The sequence below is a fragment of the Scatophagus argus genome, chromosome 19 (genome assembly GCF_020382885.2).
Source record: "Scatophagus argus isolate fScaArg1 chromosome 19, fScaArg1.pri, whole genome shotgun sequence".
In the NCBI taxonomy this organism is placed as follows: domain Eukaryota; kingdom Metazoa; phylum Chordata; class Actinopteri; family Scatophagidae; genus Scatophagus; species Scatophagus argus.
In genome coordinates this window covers 8,851,694-8,876,822 of record NC_058511.1, presented here as the reverse complement: position 1 = coordinate 8,876,822, position 25,129 = coordinate 8,851,694, and the positions used below count along the sequence as shown (strand labels likewise).

Genomic DNA, 25,129 nt, shown 5'->3' with positions numbered 1-25,129 from the left:
ACATGAAAGTGGCTACCAGATGTTACAGTTCGGTTGGGATTGCACCTCTGGGTGTGTTTCACCTGAATGCCCATCAGTTTTTGAAAGGAGAGAAAGAGAGTGTTTTAAAAGTATACTACACACACTTTGCATAAAGCGTTCCTCTTCACATTAATTTACATTAAGTCATGGCAACATTAAAGCATTAATTAAAAAGGAAGCAGTAAAAATTAATTTGATCAGCCCTCCATGATTAAAGAGAAACTTTGCAGACTCCCTCAAAAGCAGTTACAAATTAATGATGGAGCTGATGGTGGAACTGTTTCATGCAGTCAAATTATCTGGTGCTGCTAGCCGCTGCAGCTCTGCGGCTGCTTTCACACCAGCCATTAAAGTTTCATTCCTTTTATGCTAAAACACAGCATGCCTTGCATATTGAAACGGTCCCTCACCAGAAGAAGCCAAGCCACTCATTCCTAAATAGCATTAAATATTTCGGCAAGTGAAATGTTCAAGGACTTTACGGAAACAGCAAATCAAATCCTTGCAGAAATGGGCACAAATAGCAGGCAACTCTTGTTTTGAAATTGCCCTCTTCTCCTTTTCCTAGAGCACAGCGCACTTTGCACTCATCTTCATAAAGTTTCAAAATGCACCCGCTATATCACTTCTGACTTTAAAAGAGGCCCAAGTGGCAAACAGCGAATGATCTGAGAATAATAATAATAATAATAACACTGTAATCTGATTTAAAAAGAAATTAAAAAATACAACAATTATATGTATGTTAAAGAATGTTAACATAGACAAGCTATACTGTGACAGCAACGTTCACAGGAAGGAAATACACCATCTCGTCTCTCGAGGAACAAGTCTTCCATTCCTTAGTCATGGCTCACAGAACCAGACTGATTAAATTCCACTTCAGTGCCTGTTGTAATTATACACACACAAGACCTCAATTTGTGTTTATTAGTGATGTGGCATTTCAAAACCACGTATTACAGCAAATTGAAATTGGTTGTGCAGGCTGAGGGTTTGGATAGCGGCCATTTTGTTTTGGTCTGCGTTCCATGATGTTCTTTTTTTGTATCTGTGCCCATTCGCTGTCTGCGAAAGGTCTAAACATGGGTACATACATGTATTTAATGTGTATTTCAGGTTTTTTTGGGGGAGGGGGGTGGATTAGAATATTCCTCTTGGCCTGAGAAAGAAAGTGGACAATACATCAATTAAAGCAGCATTTAAGAATCTTCATTTGTGTATTTTTGTTATTAAAATTTGGCAGCTCCATCCCCTGGATTGACATTTTCCACACATATTTTATTATCTTGACGTATAAAGAACAAATAACAATCTGCATAGATGGTATGTTCTGTACATGTGACAGCAATAGCATATCTGCTCATCCTGGGTGAGGGATCTCAGATCTGTGGCTCTTCCTGTGGTGTCTTTCTTTTTTTTTCCCACTTAAATCAAGAAGGCGTCCTTCACTGTACAGATTGTAAAGCCCACTGAGGCATTGTGATTTGTCATTTGGGCCTATATAAATAAAACTGACATGTCTCGAGGCATCATGACCAAACTAGAGTCTTGTCTCAAAAAGTGAGCTTGCAGCAGGACTCAGCTCCATCACTGAGTCTTCAGACTCTGCTCACTCCACCAGAGAGAAGTACTGGGTTCAAGCCATTTCAAAATTACAAGGTCAGAGTTTCAACCACACCCATGTCTGTTTTAGACACCCCTTCTCTCCCTTTACACACACACACACACACACACACACACACACAAAGAAAGGAAACCAGTACACAGATAATCTGCCACTCATTTCCAAAACACAGATGTTGTTTGACAGATTGGAGCAAACGATCCTTTTAACACATTTCTCTATTAAGTGAATGTTGGATGTTAACTGGGTACAGTTAAACCAAGTAGAAACATATGTGTTTAAATGAGCCTTGACCAAAAGCTCAAGCTCTGCCCGTTTTATTATGAGAGCAAGTGGTACCTTTGCAGCAGCAATTGAAAATTAGTTGGAAATCAGATAGACAAACGAATGAGCTGCGTATTTTACTGACAGAGCTATAAAAGCAATATCCAGAGGGACCATTTGCTTTTTATATTTGCTTGTAAAACAGTCAACATGAAGTCATCGTTTTGGCCTCAATCTATAGAAGCAGAGTCACAGTAAGTCAAGATACTCATTATGTTTCCAAACATAATTACTGTAGGGAGTAACTGCTCTGGTTACTTGAATAGTCGTTGTATGTCAGCAGACAAGTAAGGAAGTAGACATAGAGTATTTACTTCTGACTGAAATATGTCTCAAGCTTAGCCGACAAGAAACGCTTGCAGAAAATGTGAACGTGTGATAAAATCCTTGTCGAGTTGTCCCATGAAGACAATATTACAGGGATGTTATTATGTGAACGCGTTGTGTGCTGGACAGCAGTCATGTTTGGATCCATACAAAGCCAACAGATATTAGCTCCTGCAACAGGAGACTCAAAACAACCGAGGGAAATATGCTGCAAAACCAATTCAGCTCATGACATTCATTACTCCAGCAAGTATTCATATTTAAGCGCTGTGTTTTCAACACCGAGAGCGCCATAGTGTACGGGCCAATCTGACGCAGACGGCCAAGTGAGCTCGGCAATGACAGCACATTCATTCACACTGCAGGAAGATAAACAGCAGCAGGCAACGTATACAAAAATATCAAACGGTACTACTTAAGTGAAATAAAACAGCAGCATCCGCAACCAAAAGACAGAAGACACCAAATGAAGAGCCCAGAGAGACGTGGACACTGAGGACACACAGTGAATGTTAGCCTAAGCAGCTAGCTAATGCTTACCTTGGTGTTGTGTAGATGTCACGTCTGTTGTCTCACAGCACAGGAACTTCAACTTCTGGCTTCAGATTGTCTTACTTACACCTGCACGACATGTTGTTTTTTGACTTTACTGTCACAGCAGGAAAAGCAGTAGGTGAAACTAATTTGCTTTATGATGGTCTGGTTTGTGAAGGCCCAAGTGTCCCTGGAAGCTGCTCCAGTGACAACGCACAACAGCAGAGCACTAAATCTTAGTGAATCAATAATGTGACAACATTTACCTGTGCTTGTCTTATTACATCAAAGCAGCTCCCGTAAAATGCGTATTTTGCAGTCCTCCAGATGCAAATTGGTTAAATGTGCTGTGAAGTAGTCAAGCCCCTATTAATAGACTTACAGTGTAGGCCTACGTAGGAGGCAGACGGGATAAGTTCAACAGAAAAGCGGCTTCTAACTGAACAGATGCTCCGCCATTTTGATCCACTAAATAACAGCATATCTAAACTAATGCTTTTGGTGCTTGTTTTCACTTTACTCAGCTGAAATGTGAACAGACACACAAGCATAGGATAAAGAAAATATAAGGCAGGATATACAAACTTAAAATTGAAAAATTAAAATAATAATAATAATAATAATTGAAAATTAAAGTAGGCTAATGCCCCCAAAATGAGATGTGTCAACAGGATGATGTAACACATTCCTTGATAAAATCATCTGATTGCTTTTTAGTCACTGCCTGGGAAACAGTAGAAATATTTAAGGTAGATTCAGCTGACTTAAACATCAGATAAAAGTTTTTGTTTCATGAAATGAATAGACACACTTTTTAAAAAATGAATTTGTGGTTTATCTTCTCAAATGTTATTTTAAACATCTTGTATTTCCGACTACAGTGATGGTTTAAATCAAGCCTTCATTCACCTCCTGTTTTCCTCAGGTGTCGAGCCGATTCCTGCTGCACAGACGTGGCTCAGGTCATTCGTTACCAGTCACCACGGCAACAGTCACACTGATGTGTCATTCGCTGAGCAGTGTCCTCCGCTCTGGATGCTGTAACCCTACATCTGTGTGTGTTTGTGCATGCTCTAACAAGGTCAGCAGTTCAAACAGTATGCATCGGCAAACATTTCTCCCCAGTGAGCTTCTCTTCATGGCTTCGGTCAAATTGGACAAATCAACTTGATGTTTTCTCATCACCTTCCCAATCTCTCTCCTTCTGTCTCTTATCTTTCACCAGGCTTCTCTTTGCTTACCCTTCAACCTCTCGCATCCACAGAAGCTTGTATTTGATGAAAAACACACACGCTACTCATAATAAAATTATGACACCACTTTGCTTTATAGTTTCGTTTATGTGAAGAAGAGATGTTAATATGCCACAAGGCCATAGCTTTGGTTCATTATATATAGAAAGAGAGAGTACAAGTGAAAGGGAGGAAATCACAACCATTTTGTCTATATAAGAACACCTTTTTTGTGTATGTATTTTTCATTAGATGTAGTACTTTTTACTGCATTCAAAATCAAAAGCAAACTACTATTAAAAATTAAAATGGCAAAAAAATTGCTTAGAAAAGAAACAAAGATGAGACAGAAAGCTGCTGCTTATTAATTTGTTGGCACTACAGCACGGAACAACTCTGAATTGTCCAGTTTGTTCTTAAATCAGATTAACAAATCAAATGTCATTTTTATAGACCTGGCTACCGAACAGTATGACCCAAATTAAACTATAGGATGTCTGCTTTGTGTTAGATTCGTTATAAAGATTAAATTCAATCATGGTCTGCCTTATGTCTCCAGCCAGCAATCGATAGGTTTGTTTGCAATAGGATTTGTGTGCTGGCTTGTAACTTATTTGTTTATTTGGAAAGCCTCAGAATCCTAGTTACCACTCTGTCTCTCTTTTATTATTCCAATATACTGCTTTGTCTGGCTCCATGTTTTAACTAATTCTTGTAGACTGAATAACAGCTAGGGTGAGTCACACATAATGCCCGGAAGCATTAAGTGACAATGTATGGCTGTGGTGTGTAAATCTTTCTTCTGCATACAGGAAACCAAGCTGGAGGTCTCTCTGGTTGCCACAGTAATTGATTCACACCACAAGTTACTGCAAACATAATACTGACCCCAATGGGCAGCTTGATTGAGATAAAGATAATTACATCTGTGATTCAAGCGGTCCATTCCTCTTAGTATTGGTGTACTGTGAGGCAGTTCAGTGGAAAAATTCTAGAGAAAAATCACAATCAAGGTCACATAAAAGCACCATGTCATTGCCTGCAATTCAAGTACAAGCTTTGCAAACCAGCCAAGAGTGAAAAAAAAACAAAACTCTTATTTTAAAAATAGGTGACCTCCAAGAGCTCCACTGACCACCTCGTCACCTGCGTCAAGAAACCAGAGAGCACATTTGGAAGTCACTTAGCGGGATCAATACAGGATTGTGTTTCTTTAAAGAAAGGGACAATATAGTACATGCACACAACAGACAATGCAAGGCAATAACTGCGCCTGATTAAAAAATGTGGAAAAAATAACTGATCAGCTTCTTGTTTTATGGTTGAATTCTATCACCGATTGATTTTATATCCACAGATGTATTCTTTTATTAACATAAAGTCAAATACAACCTGGTCAGGTCACCTAAAGATAGCTGGTAGGCCTGTAGGAGTGTAATATTTTTTGTTGACCACTCTTCATCCTTTCCCTGTTCAGACTAACTTCCTGTAGAGGCAGTTATGTGTTTCTGCTGCCATCTAGTGTCCACGTGCAAGTATGGCAACACTTTGAAACTTACAGTATTTGCCTTAGTATGGACACTTGAGTTCAGCCTCAATATCACAATGTCAAAATACATGCTTTTACTACACCTAAAAAGACGAAGTAAATGATTATTTAAAAAGATGCTTTAAGACAAAAATACATTTTCCACTTTTATTTTCCATTGCACAGTAATCTCTATCTACAGAATTTCTAAACTTTTGTGGCAGCAGATAAAGTCATAAACATCCATGTGAAAGTTGCATAAAACTGTACAAGAAAATTGGCTACAATGAGAAAAATACTGCAACCCACTGATAACTGTTGAATCCAGGACAGAAGATGGCGTATGGCAAATAGACAGGACTCCCTCTTGTTGTGTTTGAGTGTGTGGATTGTATCGGGTAAGAATACTGCATACTGTAGTGGAAGGACAAGAAACAAATCACTCAAAGATAAAAAAAAAAAAAAAAAGTATAACATTGAAATAAAAGAAGAAGACAAACACACAAATAACAGCTGGGTCAGAAGGGAAAAGACAGAACAGGTTTTCGAGGATGACCTCCAGCTAAAGCTAGTCATTTTTCCTTAAGTTGCTATTTTTCTTCCTCTTCTTCCCCTCGGGGGAAAAAAGAGGAAAACATCTACACTACAAGACTTACTAAACACAGAGAAGGCCATGTCTGAAGAGCTGTGGAACCAACAGAGTCAGTGGAAGACTCATTGGAGGAAGAGAGGATTCAAAGCGAAGGATATGTGCAAAGACTGAACATGCGCGAGTTAAATGAAACCAGAACTTAGAGGTCATCCTCTGATGCTCGTTATCCCATTGTTATCTTTTTATCATCACTGGCGGCTTTTAGTTAGTGTAACAGACACTCAAACTGGTCACAGACTGCTGAAGGGTGAGACTAGGACATCAACACCAATTATTAAACAGCCAGAACATAATGTCTTAAATTATAGCACTTGAACGCACACTGACACACGGACAGACTGAGACTTACGGACACACACATCATCCCAGGCATACACACACACACACACACACACACACATTGATGAATACCATAAATATTGTTTGTGTCTAATCTGTGGTGGAATGGTTTGGGTTTTTGTTGAGACAAAGAGCCTTATAAACCGACAGTCAGGCCACTTCAGACATGAAACATTCGACCAACTGCTGGATTTTCTGACATATTGTGATACAATACGACTATAAATGGCTGAATTCCATTGCAACTTGCTCCATTTCTTGAACCCTGAACAGTGATTATGATGATGATGATGATAATAGTCCTACATGGACCTGATCCTGGGGCTGCACTCCATGGGTGAAGCTAACCACACGCTTCCCTTTACCGTCTGGTGTCGGGACTCTTGGAGCGATGAGCCAAACGATGAATGCAGTGGAAAAGCTAAAGCAACTCTTTGGCGTCAGAAAAAATATGGCCTCTCTCCTCTTATGTTGCGTGAGCAACCTTGACATTTATTTTCCAGTTGGTCTTAGATTGTCAAACTATTTACTTATATACAAATAAAGGTTAAAAGCTTGGCAGACAAAGAGATATACCACATTTAAGCTTTACTGCAAATATGGAAATAAGAAATGAGATAAGAATGGAGGCGAAGGTTTCTGACACCAAACACAACTGTCTCTTGCACCAAGACACACAACTTTCTCATACAGACAACTGTCAGCAATTTCAAATGTATGATTATACAGCCACATTTCTGTTATCCTGCATATATGAATACACGTAAATGTGTATGTCATCTCCATACTGATGTGTACTCCACAGTTTGGAAACTCCTAAAAACCTAACAAATTGACTTGACTGTTATTTAACACTGATCTCATCAGCTTTTGTGGTCACACTCACAGAATAAGCCAAACTGACAAAAACATTAGAGGGTGAGGGAGGCAGTTAAAATCACATTAGGTAGGTCGATAAATGAAGTCCTCAGGTAAATGATAAACATGTGGTTCATGCGCACTCGCTTCGAGATTTCAGAGTCAAGAAATCTGATGTTGCCATGTCAGTGAGTACTAAATGATATATGCCTTTTAATCCTTGCCCTCCTTTTAGATTCCAGCCCTTTTCATAAGGAGAAATTAATCTGAGTTGTTAGACAAAAGCCACAAAATGTATTTTTCAACAAATCAAACATTATCCACTTTCACAACAATAGAAAAATAAGAGATTTTCCAATAATACAGACAAAAGAGCAAAAAACAATAACAAGTAGAGGAATGGGAAGAAAATAGAAATTAACATACACAATCACACACACTCACGCTCACTCACACTCACTCACACACACACACACTGTTGGTAACGATATGAAAGTCAGTAAGATACAGAGGAGAGTCTAGAGTGAAATATCCAGTGTACATCAGAATAAGTTGCTTATATCCCTGTGACTCTCTGCATAGAGGAGGTGTCACTGTCGCAGCACTTCCTGTCGCTCTCCAGCGTTGCCTCCTTCACACCCTGCTGCCGTCTCGTCATCCCTTTCTTTAGTATTTGTCACACGGAAGTGGATACAGCATTGCACATTTATTAGATTTATGTATATATAATGATGTATTTAGATTCTTTTTCCTTCTTTTTACATTTTAAGAATTTTTTGTAGTCTCTTTCTTCATTAGGTATTTGTCTTTTATCAGCTGTGTTCCTCGGTTTGAATACTGGCCTCCAGATGGGCTCAGAGTGGAGACAACAGCAAAAGGACATTTTGGCAAATGAGACTGAAGAATCTGCAGGTGCGTGGCCAGTCGGCTACCTTGGAGGGGAGGCTGAACTGAGATGAACAAAGAGACAAGAACATAAAAAAAGGACACCATTTATTTGCTCCCTCTGAGGTTGTCCTTCTCTCCTGTCTACCCCTCAGTTCCACCCTAAGACTGAGGTAAGAACAGTATTCAACATTGTGCTAGGGAAGAAAATCCCAAGTGTCCCAGTAAAGAAGGCTTGGAGGGATGGATGAACGGACAGACAAATGGCCGGGGGGTCACTGTGAGTCCAGCGAGCCGATGGAAGGTGACAGTTGTGTCTGTGGAGTTCTGCTCCTCCCCCATCACTGATCAGAACTGGTACCATTTTTTGTCTTTGCACTTCAGCATCATCTGGAAACAGAAGGAGATGTTGCAGTGGGAGTCATAGTTAAAAACGTGAGAAATACAAAGTGGTCACTTACAAAATCTATTAACATTAACCACCCCTCCTCCTCCTGTCACTGAAGCTCGCGTTCATAAAATTACAAAAATAATAATAATAATTTTATTTCACTCGCTTAAACACTGCGAGAAACAAGAGCCCTTACACATTTTAGAATTTCTGCCCATCTGCGTCTAAAGAAAATCTCAGACTGCTGAGATCTGACATTCATGTATCTACATTACCATGAGCGATCCACAGACAAATACTGCCCTCTGGTGGGAAAATAGTGTATAAGTAATATAAGTACTATTTCCGAAAATACTTCAGAAGGCAGAGCTTTTCATGACTTTTAATTGATTATTTATTATTTACACAATAAAGTGAACATTTGCTGTGTTGCATAATTTAAACTAATAAGTCTACAGTTCAGTTTTTTGCACATATATTGCGACCAGCTCTGATGGTGCGCACGAGCAGCTACGACTTGCAAACATTCACTCTTACCTCATGGGCGTGTTTGGAGAAGGAATCTGCACTGGCCATCATGGCAGCTGTCCTCTCCTCCAGCTCACCCAGTTTCTGGCCTCTTTCGTCCAGTGCTATCCGGGCGCGTGCCAGATCTCCAACAACACCAGAGGCCGCCCCCTTCATGCCCTCAATGCCACCCGGGCCTGGGATGTGCTGGGCCAGACTTCGGGATGCCTTTCCAGCTGCTACCTCACCAACTGAGTTAACGCACAAAAAGAAAAAAATCAGAGAGAGATGTGTAAGTGAGGGTTCACAAAAGACTGAACCAGTGTATCTTTGGGCATGTGCAGGTTTGGCTTACATAGCTCCTCTCTGTCCAGTGACTGAGCGCCGCCCCCAAACAGACCCTTGAAGAACCCTCTGTTGGGTGCCTCCGGTGTCTCCACTGGTGTAAAAAGTTCACCCAGCATCTCCTGAAACATGAAAGCATACATTACCCTGCTGCACACAGTTTAACTTCCTGTGTCTGTTTATCCACAGGCTATGCAGTACAAACACACATTGTAGGCTTGTTCCCAGTTATATTTCCTTCAGCTATTTTGCATCAACGTGTCAATTGTCTTTGACGTAAAATTATTTCTGTGGAGGAGAATATGCAGTTCTTATGTATAGTATTTGAGATCTCTTTCAATCCACATGCACACTGTACTGCATATAGAATATAAACTGACCTGTAAGTTTTCACAGATGTCCTGGCTGTAAGTGATCCTCTGGATCTCAGTTGGGGAGCAGAGGTACATGGCCTGACCCAGGTTGGCAAAGCAGAACGTCCTGGCTATCCGCATGTCTGTCAAAGGCAGGTAGTTTACGTCCATGAGCGGTCTCAGGCCCGGCACACTAGACGGAGGACACAGAAATGATTTAGGTGATTTTAGATGCACTGAACGAAACAGAGCTGTCAGTAAATGGTTTTTATATTGTCATCCCACTCAGCGTCTAAACACATGATCACTGTTGTAGTGAATACAGTATTAGAGAGCAAATGTTTAAAGTTGTATCACTACTACTGACTTCTTCAAATCTCTTGAAACACCAAAGACAGCGTTCAAGCACTCTGACCATTTTGAACACGCAAACACACTCACACAGACATACACACACACAAAAGCACAGACAGGCAGCCAGCTGGTCACCCTTGCTTTGTCAGACACCCATATGGATGGGTGTTGTGTCTCTGTCTCACTCCTCGAGGGAAGATTAATGAGGATGACTGACGGACTAATGCACCCCTGCTCACTTATACCCTTTTACACACGGCATGAAAACAGTCCCTAACCTTGTCACGGACAAGGTTTACTGGGAGTGATGGACTGTTGAAGTTTTAGGTTAGAACTGTAGATAAAAGATGGCCATCAGTAGCAGGATCACGTAAGGACAGATGGACAGATGCCTGAGGATGTGTGTAGGTGTGTGTACAGTGAGGGTGCAAGACGACAAAAGTTTGTGTCAGACTTTGAAAGAGAACTGGAGCAAAAGGAAAAGTTTAATTGAGGACAAAACGTGATGATCTTGTCTGCCTCAGTGGGGACAGCATTCACTGAAACATTAAACTGAAACAAATTTAATTAAATTAACAGTTACTGCATGTGCATTAGGTTTGCTGGCGGCTGGAAAAAGTGTCACAATATAATGAAAGTGAAGGGTGCAGTCTGACTGAAATGCATCCCAACAGTGAAAAGTTCCAAATAAATAAACTATTTCTGCAGCCTAATCCGGTTCTCCACAGTCCATCTGTGTGCTCAGAGTGTCCCAAATGCACATTTTTCATCACATTTGCCAAAACCCCCATCAAATCCTCGTGCACCACTCTGTGCGTACCTCCTGCTCTTCTATTAGGCAGAACTGATAGAACCCAGCTCTCTCATTGGCTGGCTGACACCTTGACACTGTACTTCATTATAACCAATCTTCTGTTGTTTCTTTATTTTTCCAGTATTTTCAATGCCTACCACTACTGGCAACATGCTGACTACCAGCAAATTCAAGCATGAATACTGTTCTCATTGACAGTAATGAAACATACATAGAGAACAACAGAAGGGGTCATATCCCTAAATCTAATAATATAAACATGATTTATTCAAAGTGACTTTGATTGATAAGTTTTAACAATAACCAGTTATTTCTGGCTGACGTGTTTCTCACCTGAGGGTCATGATGTGGCCGTTGGCACAGAAACACGCCACGCACACGCCTTGGCTCATGTGCACCACATCTGCTCGCAGGACGAAGGAGGTCTCTGTGATACTGTGTTTGTAGATGCAGGTCTGGGAGGGGAGGGATATGACTTTGGCCTGTTTCTCTGAACACACCACAGCGTACTGGCTCTCGCTGAAGTCCTGGGAGGCGGAGGGGGACACTGAGACGGGCCTGCGCTTGCGAACCTTCTCTCGTTCTTCACCATCTGCTGTAACATTGGGTTCATACCAAGGATCATACGCATGGGGCAGCAGGGAGCCTGCTGAGTCCAGGAAAGCCATCCTCAAGACGCTGCCCTTGAGACGTACCAACATGCCTGACGAATGGAAAGAAAAAAGGCTCGTTACTGAAATTTGCTGTTGTTTTAAAACCCTTTTCTCAGGTTTTATAAAAGACAACACTGGGGACATCATACACTATACAGACAAAAGTATTGGGCCAACAGGGACTTTAAGGACATTGCATTTTAAATACATAGGCAGCTTTGCAGCTACAACAGCTTCCGCTCTTCTGGGAAGGCTTTCCACTGGATTTTGGAGTGTTTCTGTGGGAGTGTTCGATGTTGGACCAAAAGGTCTGGCTCACAGTCTCCATTTCAGTCCACCTCAAAGTTGTTTGATGGTGTTGAGGTCAGGGCTCTGTGTGGGCTAGTCAAGGTCTTCTACGCCAAACTCATCCAGCCATGCCTTTATGGACTTTGCTTTGTGCACTGGGACACAGTCTTGCTGGAATAGAACAGTTCCCTCCCAAACTGTTGCCACAAAGTTGTCTAAAATGTTTTAGTATGCTGAAGCATTAAGATTTCCCTTCACGGGCAGTAATGGGCTGAACCCAACCCCTGAAAAACAGTCCCACAAAGTGGTTTGTCTGGATACTTTTGTCTATATAGTGTAGCCTTTGAATACCCACCTGTAGGTGAAATGATAACTGGCTGCAGTTGCCGTTGCTCCCCTGCAGGTGGCAATGTAAGAGCTAGAGCCAGCACCGTGCCCAGGGAGGTGCCCACGTAGAGGCAAGGTGTCAAAGTGCTGTCCCCCTTCCGGGCGAAGGTCTCACAGAAGTGGAAGGAGCTGATGGCCTCTCGTGCTTCCTTGTCGATGCTGGTGACGCTGGAGGAGCGTGAGCGGCTGAAGGAGTTGTCCCGGTGGTCTAATGGGTTGGCACCCCGCGGCGGGCATACAGACAGGAGGACAGTAAGGAGAAAACAGAGAGGTAAAGCACCCGCAATGCAGTGCAGTCACAAGACAGACAACACAGATGTGGACATTGTACTGTACATACAAAATCAACTGATAAATGAAAGCAAAACAGTTTTCCTTGATAAATGAAACACTTTGGACTTTAAATGTTTTTGGGTTGAAATGTTACAGAAAGACATACCAGCTGTGTAACAAATGTATTTGTTCATGTCTGATCTCTGTTATATAGTGACAATGCAGATACAGAAAACTACAAGAGAAATCCAAGAGTGTGAGCTTGCATTCTTAACACTAGATAGTCTAAATGTAGGAAGGCTGATCTAATTTTATCTCCATGACAGGTCTCATAATTTTGGTCATTTGGTTAACATCCAATGCAATAATGTTTTTGTACACTGCACATAGAGATCAACATTTTCAAAAAATGTTTCATCCCCAATTAGCATTTTTATTAGCATGAAATTACCAACGATCAGGATACATGTAGAACGCACTCTTAAACAAGCAGACAGGTAGGCCTAAATGTGTTGGCAATTGCACATTTCAATTTGACCCTTTAAAAATCCAATGTCCTTGGAGAAGTATGTTGTACATCCCGGAAGAACAAAATGTCTCTTTCTTTTCCTTTTTTTTCTTAAAGTGTCTATTTGGGAAATTACCGTATATACGGACCAATCAGAGACAAAGAAAGCAAAGACATGAAGAACACAAAAGAGAAAGAGAAAGCTGCAAAAGTTACAGAAAGCTTTACAGTGAGATGGAGTGTGCATACTTTAGCTTAGCACCACTGACCTCTAGAAGAACCCCCACCAAGGTCAAAAAGTGGGAGACAGAGCACAGAAGAAAATTTCACACTGAATTTTATTCTGACATTTTGGCTTAGCTCAATAACTGTCAGTTCTGGTCAGATCAGTGCTACTTTTGTCTCATGCAAACTTAGGAGAACATCTGCACAGCTTGCCAAATTTGAGGCTAATAACCAGATAAAACTGGACTGGTGGTGGAGTGGAGTCCGGTTGAAGTGAGAAAGATATACTGCATTTCCATACAAATTGTTTGGAGACACGAGATCAAGGCTTACCCAAGTCTGGCTTTAGCTCAGTAGGCAAGCTTAATTTCCGTGACATCTTTGCTGGAAAAAAGAGAACATCCCTCTTTACAAACACACGTCTAAAGCTAACACACAATGCCATGCAAAGCTAGGTAACTAGCATTCGGCTAGGATTGTGCACAAAGCTAAAATACATGAAAACGACAAAAGGCTGTGGAACGAGTGCCATGGGGAGGTGGGGGGATTTGTTCAATTGACTAGAGAAGCCAAAATGCTTTACACAGGAGAAGACACTGCGTAAGGACTCAGAGACAACCCTGTATATCACAGAGGCATGCTGCGAAATACAAACAAAGAGGTGATATCCGATTGCACAATGTCCTGAAAGAGAGGACTGGTACAGTAAGACACATCAAAACTGCACAGTCATCCCGGACCCTCATGCCACAGAGCATGCACCAAGAACAAGAAGGTAACAGGGAACAGAAAATACTGAACAGGAGATGGAAGAAGACAGTGGAAAAGATGGTCAAAAGTTCCTGAGGTCATCTACTGCTAGTTACCGTGGGCTATAAATGAACTCTTTTCTATTTATTCTTTTATTAATAACTGTATTAAGCACACTTACCCAAAAGCAATGCAAAATACTGTCTATCTTCCTATGTTTTATGTATTGCGAAATGCATTGGGATTTTAGCTTTGGTACACAAACCATTCCGTCTTTTAAAAGAATGACCTTGTAAATAAAAATAACAATGAATAAAGATGTTGAAGATTATTACATTGTTTGTTGGACATATATGTAGGCAAAACTCCATATAAAAAATTCATCATGTGTGTACTGAAGTGTTATGTTTACCAATGGTGCTCGTGACACTGTGAAGTTATGGCTGGCAAGCAAATAACTGACAGAAGTTGACATTATCAAAAAAACTGTCTGACACCTCACTAACTATCAGCTCCTGTCTATAATGAATGTACACAAATCTACAGTGAACACAGGACTTACTCATAGCTTCTATTATCTTTCATTTAAGGACTCATATCCACATAGGTGATTTCACTTATTCTGGCCAATTAGACGTGTTTGGATCTACGCTGGGAATTAACCAAGGTCACCAAACTCCACGGACCAATAAGAATAATAAAGCGGTAATGTCTCGGCTCTCACAGGTGCAACAAAGCTAATAGAAGTGAGAGGAATATTTTGAAAGAAGTCCTGTGAAACTTAAGGTTTTGACAGGGTTCTGACTAATTAAATGAGGTGAGGATGGTTAAAAAGTACCTATGAGACTGGTTTGAGAAGGACTGGTCTGGGCAAGGTCAAACCTCCAGTCTCTGATGTGGCAGTCATGTTAGACCACAACTCATTATCACCTGAATGTGAAAGAGGGTCGGATCAGGAAACCCTGCCTTTAACAGACAAAAGGCCTTACTTTCATCTGCTCAGGCAATACAGTTATCAATTTCATCAACACACACTGAAGATACACAGACACAGTTGGACAAATGAATTGCTCTCCGCTCTGTGGTGTCATCATACTGTACTATGGACAGAGAACGCAAGTCATGTAACGCATAATGTACACAGGGAGTCTGTTGTAGGAGGTCAGGACAGATATCACACGCAGGCACATTTACATATGACACTCGTGCTACGTACATGTAGCATGCAAATGTGTGTCTAAGGCAATTATGCGGTATTGTGTGTGTACATGGACAGCTGAATTCCTGCCCTGCTTCCTGGTTATCCTCTGCTCCACGAGCTTTCAGTTCTTTGTGTATAGTTTGCTAAAAATAAATTTTTGCCCTTAAGATTTGACATAAAATATCAGCATCTTCTTTTTTTGCCTCAGAAAAAAAAAACAAAAAAAAAAACTGTTGTTGTTTGTATTGTAAAACAGTCAGAATCAAAAGGAAGTGGAACAGAAGCTAACACAGAAATAAAGCTGAACTGTGGCTCTCTATTCTCTGTTCTATTTCTTCCCGCTGTGGTGACCATGACACGAAGGACAGCGACAGGTGGGGACGGCAAATCTGGACTTTACGTCCTGCCTTCACAGCCTCGCATAAAAATCTTTGGCCAATCTTACCTCCTCTACCACCTCCATTGTAGAATTGCTGTAGATTGCTGTTTGACGTCAACACTTTTGGGGGTGTAAGAGGGAAAGTAGAGTAAATGTGCAGTTAGAAACACCCTTTTGGTTTGTTGCTACACACAAGCTTTCCCGGCTTACTCAGATAAAACACTTTCTTTATGTCCTGTACAGCAAACTGGCCTTGTAATTTCAAGCTGCTTCAAAATTCAGGACACGGGTTTGACTCAAAGACCTATTCTGATGTAAAACCCTCTACCCTAAAAACAGATTCACAGATGAGACACTATGGTATAATATTAGTGCCTGCTTTTTATAATAAGACAAGGGGCTTGGTAAATAAAGTGAGTGCTCGCTCTAACTTTATTCAGGTTTGATCCCTTGTAATTTAAAAGACGTCAAAGGTCTGCATGACATCTACATTTTTGTTGCATTTGAGCCTAAACTGAAGATGAAATAAAAAAAAAAAAAAGTTTTTGTTTGGATATAATAATAAGCGAAGATTATAATGATTTAAAGAGGTCTGCGGGGGAGTTTTTTTCACTGCAAGTATATCCAATGTTAAATGTATAATAAAGTCGATTTGTCTCCTTACTGTAAGTGGCATTGACAGTTGTAAGCTGCCAGAGTTTTCTTGAATGAAATGACACCATCCTGGCACTTAATGGAGTCTTTATTCATCAAGCTGCAGCTTACTTCAAGGTTAAACAGGTGATACTGCATAAAAAATAAAAACAATGACTTTCTCCCATTGGCAGATTTTATCACTTACCAAAGAAAGCAGAAAAAACAAATGCATATCCCAAGACTAAATGACTGTTGAGGCAGACAATTCTTTGCACGAAGACACCTTATCTCTGCCTGTCCTATGAATTATGCCGAGCAGACAGATGTATCAGATCACAGTCTGGGGGGCTGGGACAGCCACCATACCTCCAAACAGCAGCAGAATCCAGACTGTGAGATCTGTTTCCCGTCTGACCTTTGTAAAAAGTCTCTTATTTTCACTATGCTAATGCAAAGTTACCCCTTAGAAGATGGATCTGGGTCGTTCTGCTCAAGCACCCACAGCTGAAATACTAATAATACAGATTAAGAAGGAGGCAAGTAAAAGAGCAGGAGCGCATCTTACTGCTGCAACACACAATTTAGCTCTTCTGAACGATCATCACTACGTCAAATACTGCAGTGTAGCAGTATGACAAAGCATTTTGTCATATTCGCTGATATAAAAACTGCTTAATGTGATGCGGTCCTGCACAGGTCTGCTTCAGCACAGTGCACCCACACACATTTGAACGTTTAACTGAAAGCAAACTGCTATCAAAAACCCAAATCAAAAGTTGTTTCACATCACCTTGCAACTGATACAATACATTTAGCTGTAGGATATTTTTTTCGAAGTTATGCAATTATGCAGTTGCTGAATATGCGAAATTACTTGAGGCTCTTCAGGTTGAACTTTTACTTTTTAACTCACAACCTGATTAATGTAAATTAATAAGTTTCTGTGCCAGGAAGAGTTGTGTTTAACAGTTCAATTCAGTTTAGAATTCTTACTTGTCATACTGAATTGGCATCATAGAGACTGAATACATTTACAGCCTACAACAGTTATCCAGGACAGCATGTGAGAATTAAAGCAAATGTATATTGAATTCCACAAAGTGGCAAAAGAACGCATTCCCAAATGGGAAAATAGTCTCAAAAACCCATAAATGTAAGGTAATAAACTCAAACAGTGCATTTCTAAAGACTGAAGAAGAATGAATTTGAAAGCCAGACAATTTTACGGTTCAACAAAAAACCCTTCTGTGTAGCTCCAGTTTGATGAGCAACAATTTCAATAAAACGGTATTAAAAGTCGAGGTGCTTTTGAAACGTTAATCTTCTTCCCTCAGCTATGCTCCTCTTTCGTTCAAATGCGAGGTATCACAGGTCTATTTTCTGACTGTTTCACTGTTTGGCTTTCACGTCTAAATAACACAAAGCCTCTGCTGTATATCTCCCCCTTTCCTTTTTCATGAGACGCTGAAGGACATGTTACCTGAAGTGGGGGACTTGCAGCGGTCCTCCGATGTGGCCGAGCCCTCGTTGATGTCGCACAGACCTGCAGAGGAGATCATACAAATCATGAAATGCAAAAATAAAGCAAGCCAAAAAGAACCATTGGGCTCTTCGGTCTGCGAGCATTTAACTCTTCCCTTTTACCTTATCATATGCTGCCACATCAGAGAGAACTTCAGATATCAACTGGGGATCCAGTATGTTTTTGGGATAATGAATGTTCATTCATTCATTCACTTTCTATACTGCTTATCTTTCAGGGTCATGGGGGGACTGGAGCCTATCCCAGCTGACTGTGGGTGAGAGGCAGGGTACACCCTGGACTGGTCAACACACCTTTTTGGGATTGTACCCAGAGAAAACCCACACAGGCACAAGGAGAACATGCAAACTCCACACAGAAGGGTACAGACCGGGATTCGAACCTGGAACCCTCTTGCTATGAGGCAACAGTGCCAACCACTGTGCCGCCCAACACATGTACAAATGGATGTTTTCTATTTGTCATGACCTCCTCACATTCAACAGACCAACCCATATAGAACTCTGTTTGACTCATGCTTAAAACACAATGTTTTTAATGTTTCTTTATCCAGTTTTAAATCTGATCCTCCCTTTGCTATGTGTACAAATGTGTATGTGTATGTGTGTGTGTGTGTGTGTGTGTGTGTGACATTGTCCTGCGAGGCAGCAAGCCAAGCAGACAGCAGTCCCTGTTGGCAGAAAAACACAGCTGGACGTCTGATTACTGCTCGCACCCGCCAGGCTCTGACAGGTGCCAGCCCACTGCTCGCCAGTCAGTGACACCAGATGCTCTCTGTGTGTATTTACATGTGCACGTGCTAGTGTTTATGTGTGCATGTGCATGGTTTGCACGTGTGCCTGCATAAACGTCACGCAGCTCGCTAATTCATCCATCAAACTTTTCCTTAAGTATAAGGGCAGTGCATCGTCATGATACCGCAGCGTCCACCATGTAGCTGCACTGCCATCATCTAACACAGGGTGGCAGTGTGTTCATACTGAAAGCATCTTACCATCTGTCAGTGGTACGCTGAGGCTGCAGTGGCACTGAGTGTAACAGCGATGGGGTGTGAGAGTGTAAATGAGACGGCGAGAGAGACAGGGAGAGGCAGATGGACAAAGGCAGAGTCAGTCAAAGTGTTTTATTGTGTGTCAGCCTTTTAAACCAGATGAATTTTAGAGTGTGTTGTTCTATGATTCATTCTCACATTTGGATCAGTTTGCAGACTGGACCTGCGGGGTTACTGGAGTCTAAGGAACTGTTCACACTGAAAGACTGATTTTATTTCTAACCTGGACTTTTACTGAATATAAACTTTGAATACAAAAATCTAATTCCTCAGTGCATTCCAGGAGTGATTTACTGAATTTGCCCCCAGCTGTTTTATTTGTTTTTAAGACGAGCAGGTGTAGACCATGATTTACCTTAGTTAGATGCTGAGACACAAGGCTAAACAAAGGCCAGCAAGCTAGCTGATACGACTCAAACAGAGCACTGCACCATTAAATTAATGGCTTTAGTAGTTCTAACAATCTGTAGACAATAACAAAATAAGTGGAAAGTACAGAAAAACGTTAAAATATGAAATGTTCAGCCCTATGTTTGCTGGCAGTGAGGCTCTAATGACTGTACTGCAACGGCAAGAAAGCCAAAAAACTTCTCAGTGATGCGTTGTGCCCTTAGTCTTCAACTTATCCTTTTTCCTCATTACCTCCAGACGGCTGTCGTGACTTTCTTGGCGAGCGGGGCTGTCTCTGGTAGGGGTCACTGGAGCCGTAAAGCTCGACCGTCCCCAGGTTTAGCACCACTGTCTTTTGGATGTAGTCCACCACTGCCAGACCATTACTGTTGCCAAACACCACACTGAGGGAGGGGGGGAGGGTGGTGACAGAGTCAAGCAGAAAGAGGAGGAAGCAAGAGGGCGAGAAAGACAAAGAGTTACGTGGTAATGAGAAGGGCTTTAGCTTTTTCAGCTAAAAACACTGAAGTCAAAGCACAAAAATGAGAGAATGTCCAGATTTTCCTGAGAGTCATCAATAGGTTGTTGTCAGGCTGACTTGTTGCTATAAGTTTGAGTAGTTGCTGCTTAAACTGCACAACTGTACACAGATTTTAGTCATTTATAGTGTAAGAATAACATCCTTGATTTGTTTATGAGACAAAACCAGGGGGAACTTTTCTGGAAAGACTTCTCCGCAGTTCTTGCCATGACTAAGATGTTGGTGTCTGAATACTTACAGTCCGTAGGAGGAATTGAGCGCCAGACTTGTGATCTGCTGAGGAGGCTCTCCACTCACCCACACTAACTGGACCACCAGATCTACCTGGTAACCAGGAGACTGCTTCAAAGGAGTACTGCGAACTCTGGAGATGAGAACGAGGAGCGGAACGGAGAGGAGAACAGACGAACAGTTAGAAGCAGAAAAGGAAAGACAAGCAAACAAGATTTCATAAAGAGAATGACAAGTGGTGCAGCTGCAGATCTGAAACAGTCATGTGATGAGGGTCTGGCATGAGTGGCTGCGAGGGGATGATGGGGATGCTGTAGCTGAGAATGCTTCAGGCGCTGGCTAAGTCTGCACAAGTGTGCTTGAGGCAAAAGGCAAGACTCTTGTGTGTGCGAGTGAATATGAGATTGTGTGGAAGCGTTCCTTGTGCCATTGAGAGGTTATGGAAGTGCTTCTGTATGTGTGTGTGTGTGTCTCATACTTGAGGCAGGGGATGTTGCCTCCGTCAGAGTTGTTGCTGCTGGTGGAGGGGTGTGAAGGTGGGCCACTTGTCTGAGGGGAGGCACCAGGCGTGGGATGGGCTGATGTCTGTTCTCCCCCTCCACCCCCGCCGTCTGGAGACTCTATGTCGTTCAGCTCGTACTGCATTCGCACCTCTAGTAACTGAATAAGACAACACATACACACATACACACACACACACACACACATGTTCACAGAGAAGATTTATAAAACAGGAGATCATCAAAATCAAGAAGGCATAAAAACAATCATTCCTGTCAGGATGGGAATAGTTATACGACCATAAATAACATCTATGGACACACACACACACACACACACACACAATCACTATGATAACTTAATGTGTATGTGCATGTGTGTGTGGGCAGACTAAGGTCAAAAGTTTTCCAATACTGAAATATTCCATTCCTTCAGGCTACTTCTCTGCAACCTCCGCCTTCACATTGTCACACGCACGCACGCACCCACACAAACACACACACATGATATGCATAATCTCCTCTGTTTTGCATCTGTCAGTCTCATTAGCCCCGCTGACATGTGGGAGTGAAGAGTGATCGGTGCCCTTCTTCAAATTCTCACTCCCGCCCGTGTCTGTCCTCTTCTACTTTCATTTCTGCAAGGTTGTAGAGAGGTGTTTGACCTTGCGCGAAGGGAAGCTGCTCTCCTAATTACACCTCACTGCAACTGCATATCTAGTCCTGATCCACATCCCAATAACACGCTTACAGGGTCGGAAACAGTGCCTGAAATTTCTCTGATACATCATCGCTCGCTGGCAGTCAGCAACAGGAAGGAGGCTGATCTGAATCAAGTCTCCTGCTTCGAGGTGCCTCAAGCAAGGCGCTTGAACTCTAGAGATTCATAAAAATTTCTTGCTGTGAGGTCAGTTTGTTTGGAAGAACAAAAGAACTGCATAGTTAAAACAAACAGTCCCGAGTGCATAAAGGGCACCAGCTAAAACATTAAAATTCATTTGCAGACCTTCAAGGAAAAACACATCACGCTACCTCCCACGTACTTTGATTGACAAGTGATCTCTTTGTCTACAGCAAGTCTAGAGCAACACCACAGCAATGAGTGTTTAGCGAAAAACACGCTGCCAAAATAATAAATAAATAAATAAAGTATCTAGCTGGTTACTGATTTAATTATTTAAGACTCTTCTGCTCCAGTGACAAACAGCAGACACAAGGCATACATGCACATGCTTGCATTCAGTACAGACAGATTAAACAGCATTTCTTTATACCATTAAAGACAGTCTCCCATCACACCCCCATAAGCATTTACGTCACTATCAGAGCATATTATAATGTCAGTTTAGCTTTGCTTGTTCACTGCTCCGTCTGTTGGCATGGCAACCATACCGCCTTTGACTAGGCAGACCTTTTGAGTGTGTGTTTGTGCATATGTCTCGACATCTTTAAAAGGTAAAGATTGCTGAGGGCAAATAACAACAAACAAACGATAAGTGCCTTCCTGATGGAGAACCACAGAGTTACATGATGTTCCTTATTCCAGTCCATGAAAAACATCTATTTGTCCCTTCTCTATTATTGTATTGCAAAAAATAAGAATTTAACCCAGGTCATAAACCATTACCCACCTGCACCACCTCAGTAGTTACTTCCAGCTTGCTGAAGCGGTAGATGAGAACATTGGCTGACACCCCGGCCACACAGAGCATTCGGCTCTCAGGGCACCAGGCCATGAGCTGAATAGCGAAGGGGTCTTCATCTGACACCTCAGTGCTGCCCTTGTCCTCCTTGGACCGGTTTCTGTCAAACACCTTAGCTGTTTTGAGCTTATAGAGGACCTGGAGCATTACTGGAAAAAATAGACGGAGTATCAGTTGCAATCCAGGGATATCATATGTACAGAATCTGATTCAAAATAATATGAAGTGGGAGGCAGAGTAGAGCTTTGAACATGAAAAAAGGCTGTTTAAGAAATACTTTTTTATTTAATATCTTTATGTTGCTCTGTGAGATTTCCTTTCCTTTAGCTTCCATTTCCCTTTCTAAGTTTCATTTCAGAGTCAAAATGTCCTTGTGTTGTCCATTGTTTCTGAGAAAACTCACTTGCAGAGGCATCCCAGAACTTCACAGTTCCATCGGCATGCCTGGGAATAAAAAGAAAAGATACAAATAGAGGAGCACAAGATACGTGAATTTTAATTTGTGTCCTAATTTAATTTCCAGTCCGATCAAAATAAATCAATTTGTAAGATCTCTAGCATTAAAGCATCACCAGAAAATCAATTTAAGACATTTTTTGGATTACTTTGCTGTCCTGAAGCATTTACAACAAGGTGACATGTGAAATGTAACACAATAGTGAGCTTGCAACTTTCCAAAGCTAGTTCTGTGAAGAAATGGTTTCCATGGTTTGGTGTAGCAGCACTAGACTGGTCAGCACAAATCCCTGACCTCAACTCCATCAGAGACCTGAACTCCACCTGAGAGCCAGGCTTTATCGCCCGCCAACAGTGTCCATCCTCACTAAAGCCCTTGTGGCTGAGTGGGAGCAAATCCCTGCAGCCAGGTTCTCAATATCATGTTGAGAGCATTCCCAGATGAGTGGAGGCTGTGGTAGCATACTAATGCCCACATATTGATAATTACCTAAAAAAAGCTATTCAACACACGTGTAATGAGGATTGTACTCATCAGCAGCTGACAAACATAATGATTTTTCCATGTCACAAAAAAGGACAGACTGTCTTCTATTAGAGTTGCCATTTTTTCCCCAGTCCTCATTGTTTTGTTGCCAATTCAGCTGAGTGAATTGGGAGAGAAATATTTTGCAGGCTATGGCTCTCTTAGAAAGAGAGACAAACCCGGACAGAATAATAATAGGACATGTAAGGGTGAGGAGAGGGAGGAGAAGGGAAAGAAGCGAGAGCCTCCTCGTGCCAAACTCATACCTCAATGTCACTTCAGCAGTGCGTGTGTTCTGTTAAAACGCCCCCTTTCCCCTTGCTGACAGCTTAGTGCATGATAATAAACATAAAAATGGGGGAAAGTGCACATGATTGGAATATATGAAGACCTACAGTAAATGCCTTGAGACAAGGTGCTTTGCTGTGGAGGTTAAAGTAATTGAGTTGCAGCAAGACAATAATGATAATGCTGATCAAATTAGTGTTGTCTTACCCAGTGATGATGATCTCTGGGTAACTTTGTGTGCCTTGACCCCAGTTTCCACCACTAATAGGCCATTCCTGGACAGACAGCAGACACATACAGTAGATTAGATCGAATGAGAGAGCCTAGGTAGCACAATAGAACAGTTATAATACACAGCACGCCAATAGAAACACAGATTTTAGTAATAGATGACATGATTAAACTGCACATATGTGAGTGTGCATAGGAAAACTGGCTGCATGTCTTGCAATTACACATTATGCACCTCAGTGTGTGTCTGTCTTCATTTGAGTGTGTGTGAGTGTGTGTGTTGGTGGGGGGTTCAGTTGTGAACACGCTGACACATACAAAGGTCACCGGGATGACTCATGGTGATCTTTATGTGAGAATGCCCTCCCGCAGCTCAGCCAGGCTTTTGCTTAAGAAGGGGAAAAAAAAAAAAAAGGAGCAACTAGGAAGCCAGTTTGGGTCAGTACACGCTGACATTTCCGACAGAAAGCTAGAACAAGGCGACAGGGAAAAGAGCATAGGCATACATAATGGCTAAAAGAGCAGGGGGTCTGTCTTAGATGATAAAGGGATATGAAAAGAGATTGAGAGGAGAGCGGAGATTGAGGGGAGGTGTACAGAGGATCGTTAGGTAATACGACACTATTATATAGTCCATTTAGATTCACCGAAACATTGAGAAATACACTTTAGCCCCACTAATACAAATCAGCTCAGCGGCATGCATTTCCTAGCAAATGTATGCACAGGTATGTATTAACATGGCCTTTATCCCGACACCTTGTGGTTCTTGGAGTATGACGAGATGATTAGATGGCGTAGTGAGGAACATTTACATTTTGTAATTTTTTCATTTAGCTCTTTTTATGACACTGCAATCCAGAACGACACGAGGGAAAATTCTATCCTCAGGATAATATTACATTGTTATACACCATTAATCTGTTACGAGAGGTGTGTTCAAGGAGTTATTTTGTGAAGGTGGAGTGGTGATTAATTTTATTTTGAAAGTAAAACTTCAGCTTCTCCTTAGGAAAATCCCATAAATGGTTGCAATCAATGCTGAGCTATTAGCAACTTCTGTAGTGAGAGTCGTGCTTATTTTACCGTCATCATTTCCCAATAATTTCCCAGAAACTTGTAATTTGGTGACACGAATAAGACAAAAGGGCAGATGGAAAAGTTTTGGAATTATTTGCAAAACTAGCAATGATGTTCAGTTCGTTTCTATCACTTTCACTTACTTGCCAGTGTAAATTGAGAGTGTTTTAGTCCATGCATAGCTGCTTAGTTGATTCG

At 41.5% G+C, this 25,129-nt stretch overlaps 2 protein-coding genes across 6 annotated transcripts in view; both read right to left on the bottom strand.

Moving 5' to 3' along the window:
- sash1a (SAM and SH3 domain containing 1a) overlaps positions 1-3,761 on the bottom strand; it is a 216,826-nt gene extending 213,065 nt beyond the window's left edge. The window contains exons 1-2 of one of the 3 annotated variants that reach the window (XM_046372536.1): positions 3,743-3,761; positions 2,840-2,920 (exon numbers count right to left, since the gene is read on the bottom strand). The gene's annotated coding sequence lies outside the window, so the exon portion shown is untranslated. Of the gene's footprint in view, positions 1-2,839; positions 2,921-3,099; positions 3,316-3,742 lie in introns of those variants that run through there. The other 2 variants (XM_046372534.1, XM_046372535.1) reach the window with 2 other exon arrangements.
- A 1,992-nt stretch (positions 3,762-5,753) lies between these two features.
- stxbp5a (syntaxin binding protein 5a (tomosyn)) overlaps positions 5,754-25,129 on the bottom strand; it is an 87,886-nt gene continuing 68,510 nt past the window's right edge. The window contains exons 14-28 of one of the 3 annotated variants that reach the window (XM_046372637.1): positions 23,828-23,895; positions 22,754-22,794; positions 22,279-22,499; positions 20,626-20,807; positions 20,155-20,280; positions 19,628-19,779; positions 17,872-17,934; positions 15,822-15,875; positions 13,759-13,809; positions 12,388-12,669; positions 11,425-11,794; positions 9,951-10,116; positions 9,581-9,692; positions 9,256-9,476; positions 5,754-8,717 (exon numbers count right to left, since the gene is read on the bottom strand). In XM_046372637.1, coding sequence (XP_046228593.1) covers positions 8,676-8,717; positions 9,256-9,476; positions 9,581-9,692; positions 9,951-10,116; positions 11,425-11,794; positions 12,388-12,669; positions 13,759-13,809; positions 15,822-15,875; positions 17,872-17,934; positions 19,628-19,779; positions 20,155-20,280; positions 20,626-20,807; positions 22,279-22,499; positions 22,754-22,794; positions 23,828-23,895 — 2,151 coding nt within the window. In that variant the 3' untranslated portion in view covers positions 5,754-8,675. The remainder of the gene's footprint in view (positions 8,718-9,255; positions 9,477-9,580; positions 9,693-9,950; positions 10,117-11,424; positions 11,795-12,387; positions 12,670-13,758; positions 13,810-15,821; positions 15,876-17,871; positions 17,935-19,627; positions 19,780-20,154; positions 20,281-20,625; positions 20,808-22,278; positions 22,500-22,753; positions 22,795-23,827; positions 23,896-25,129) is intronic. The other 2 variants (XM_046372638.1, XM_046372639.1) reach the window with 2 other exon arrangements.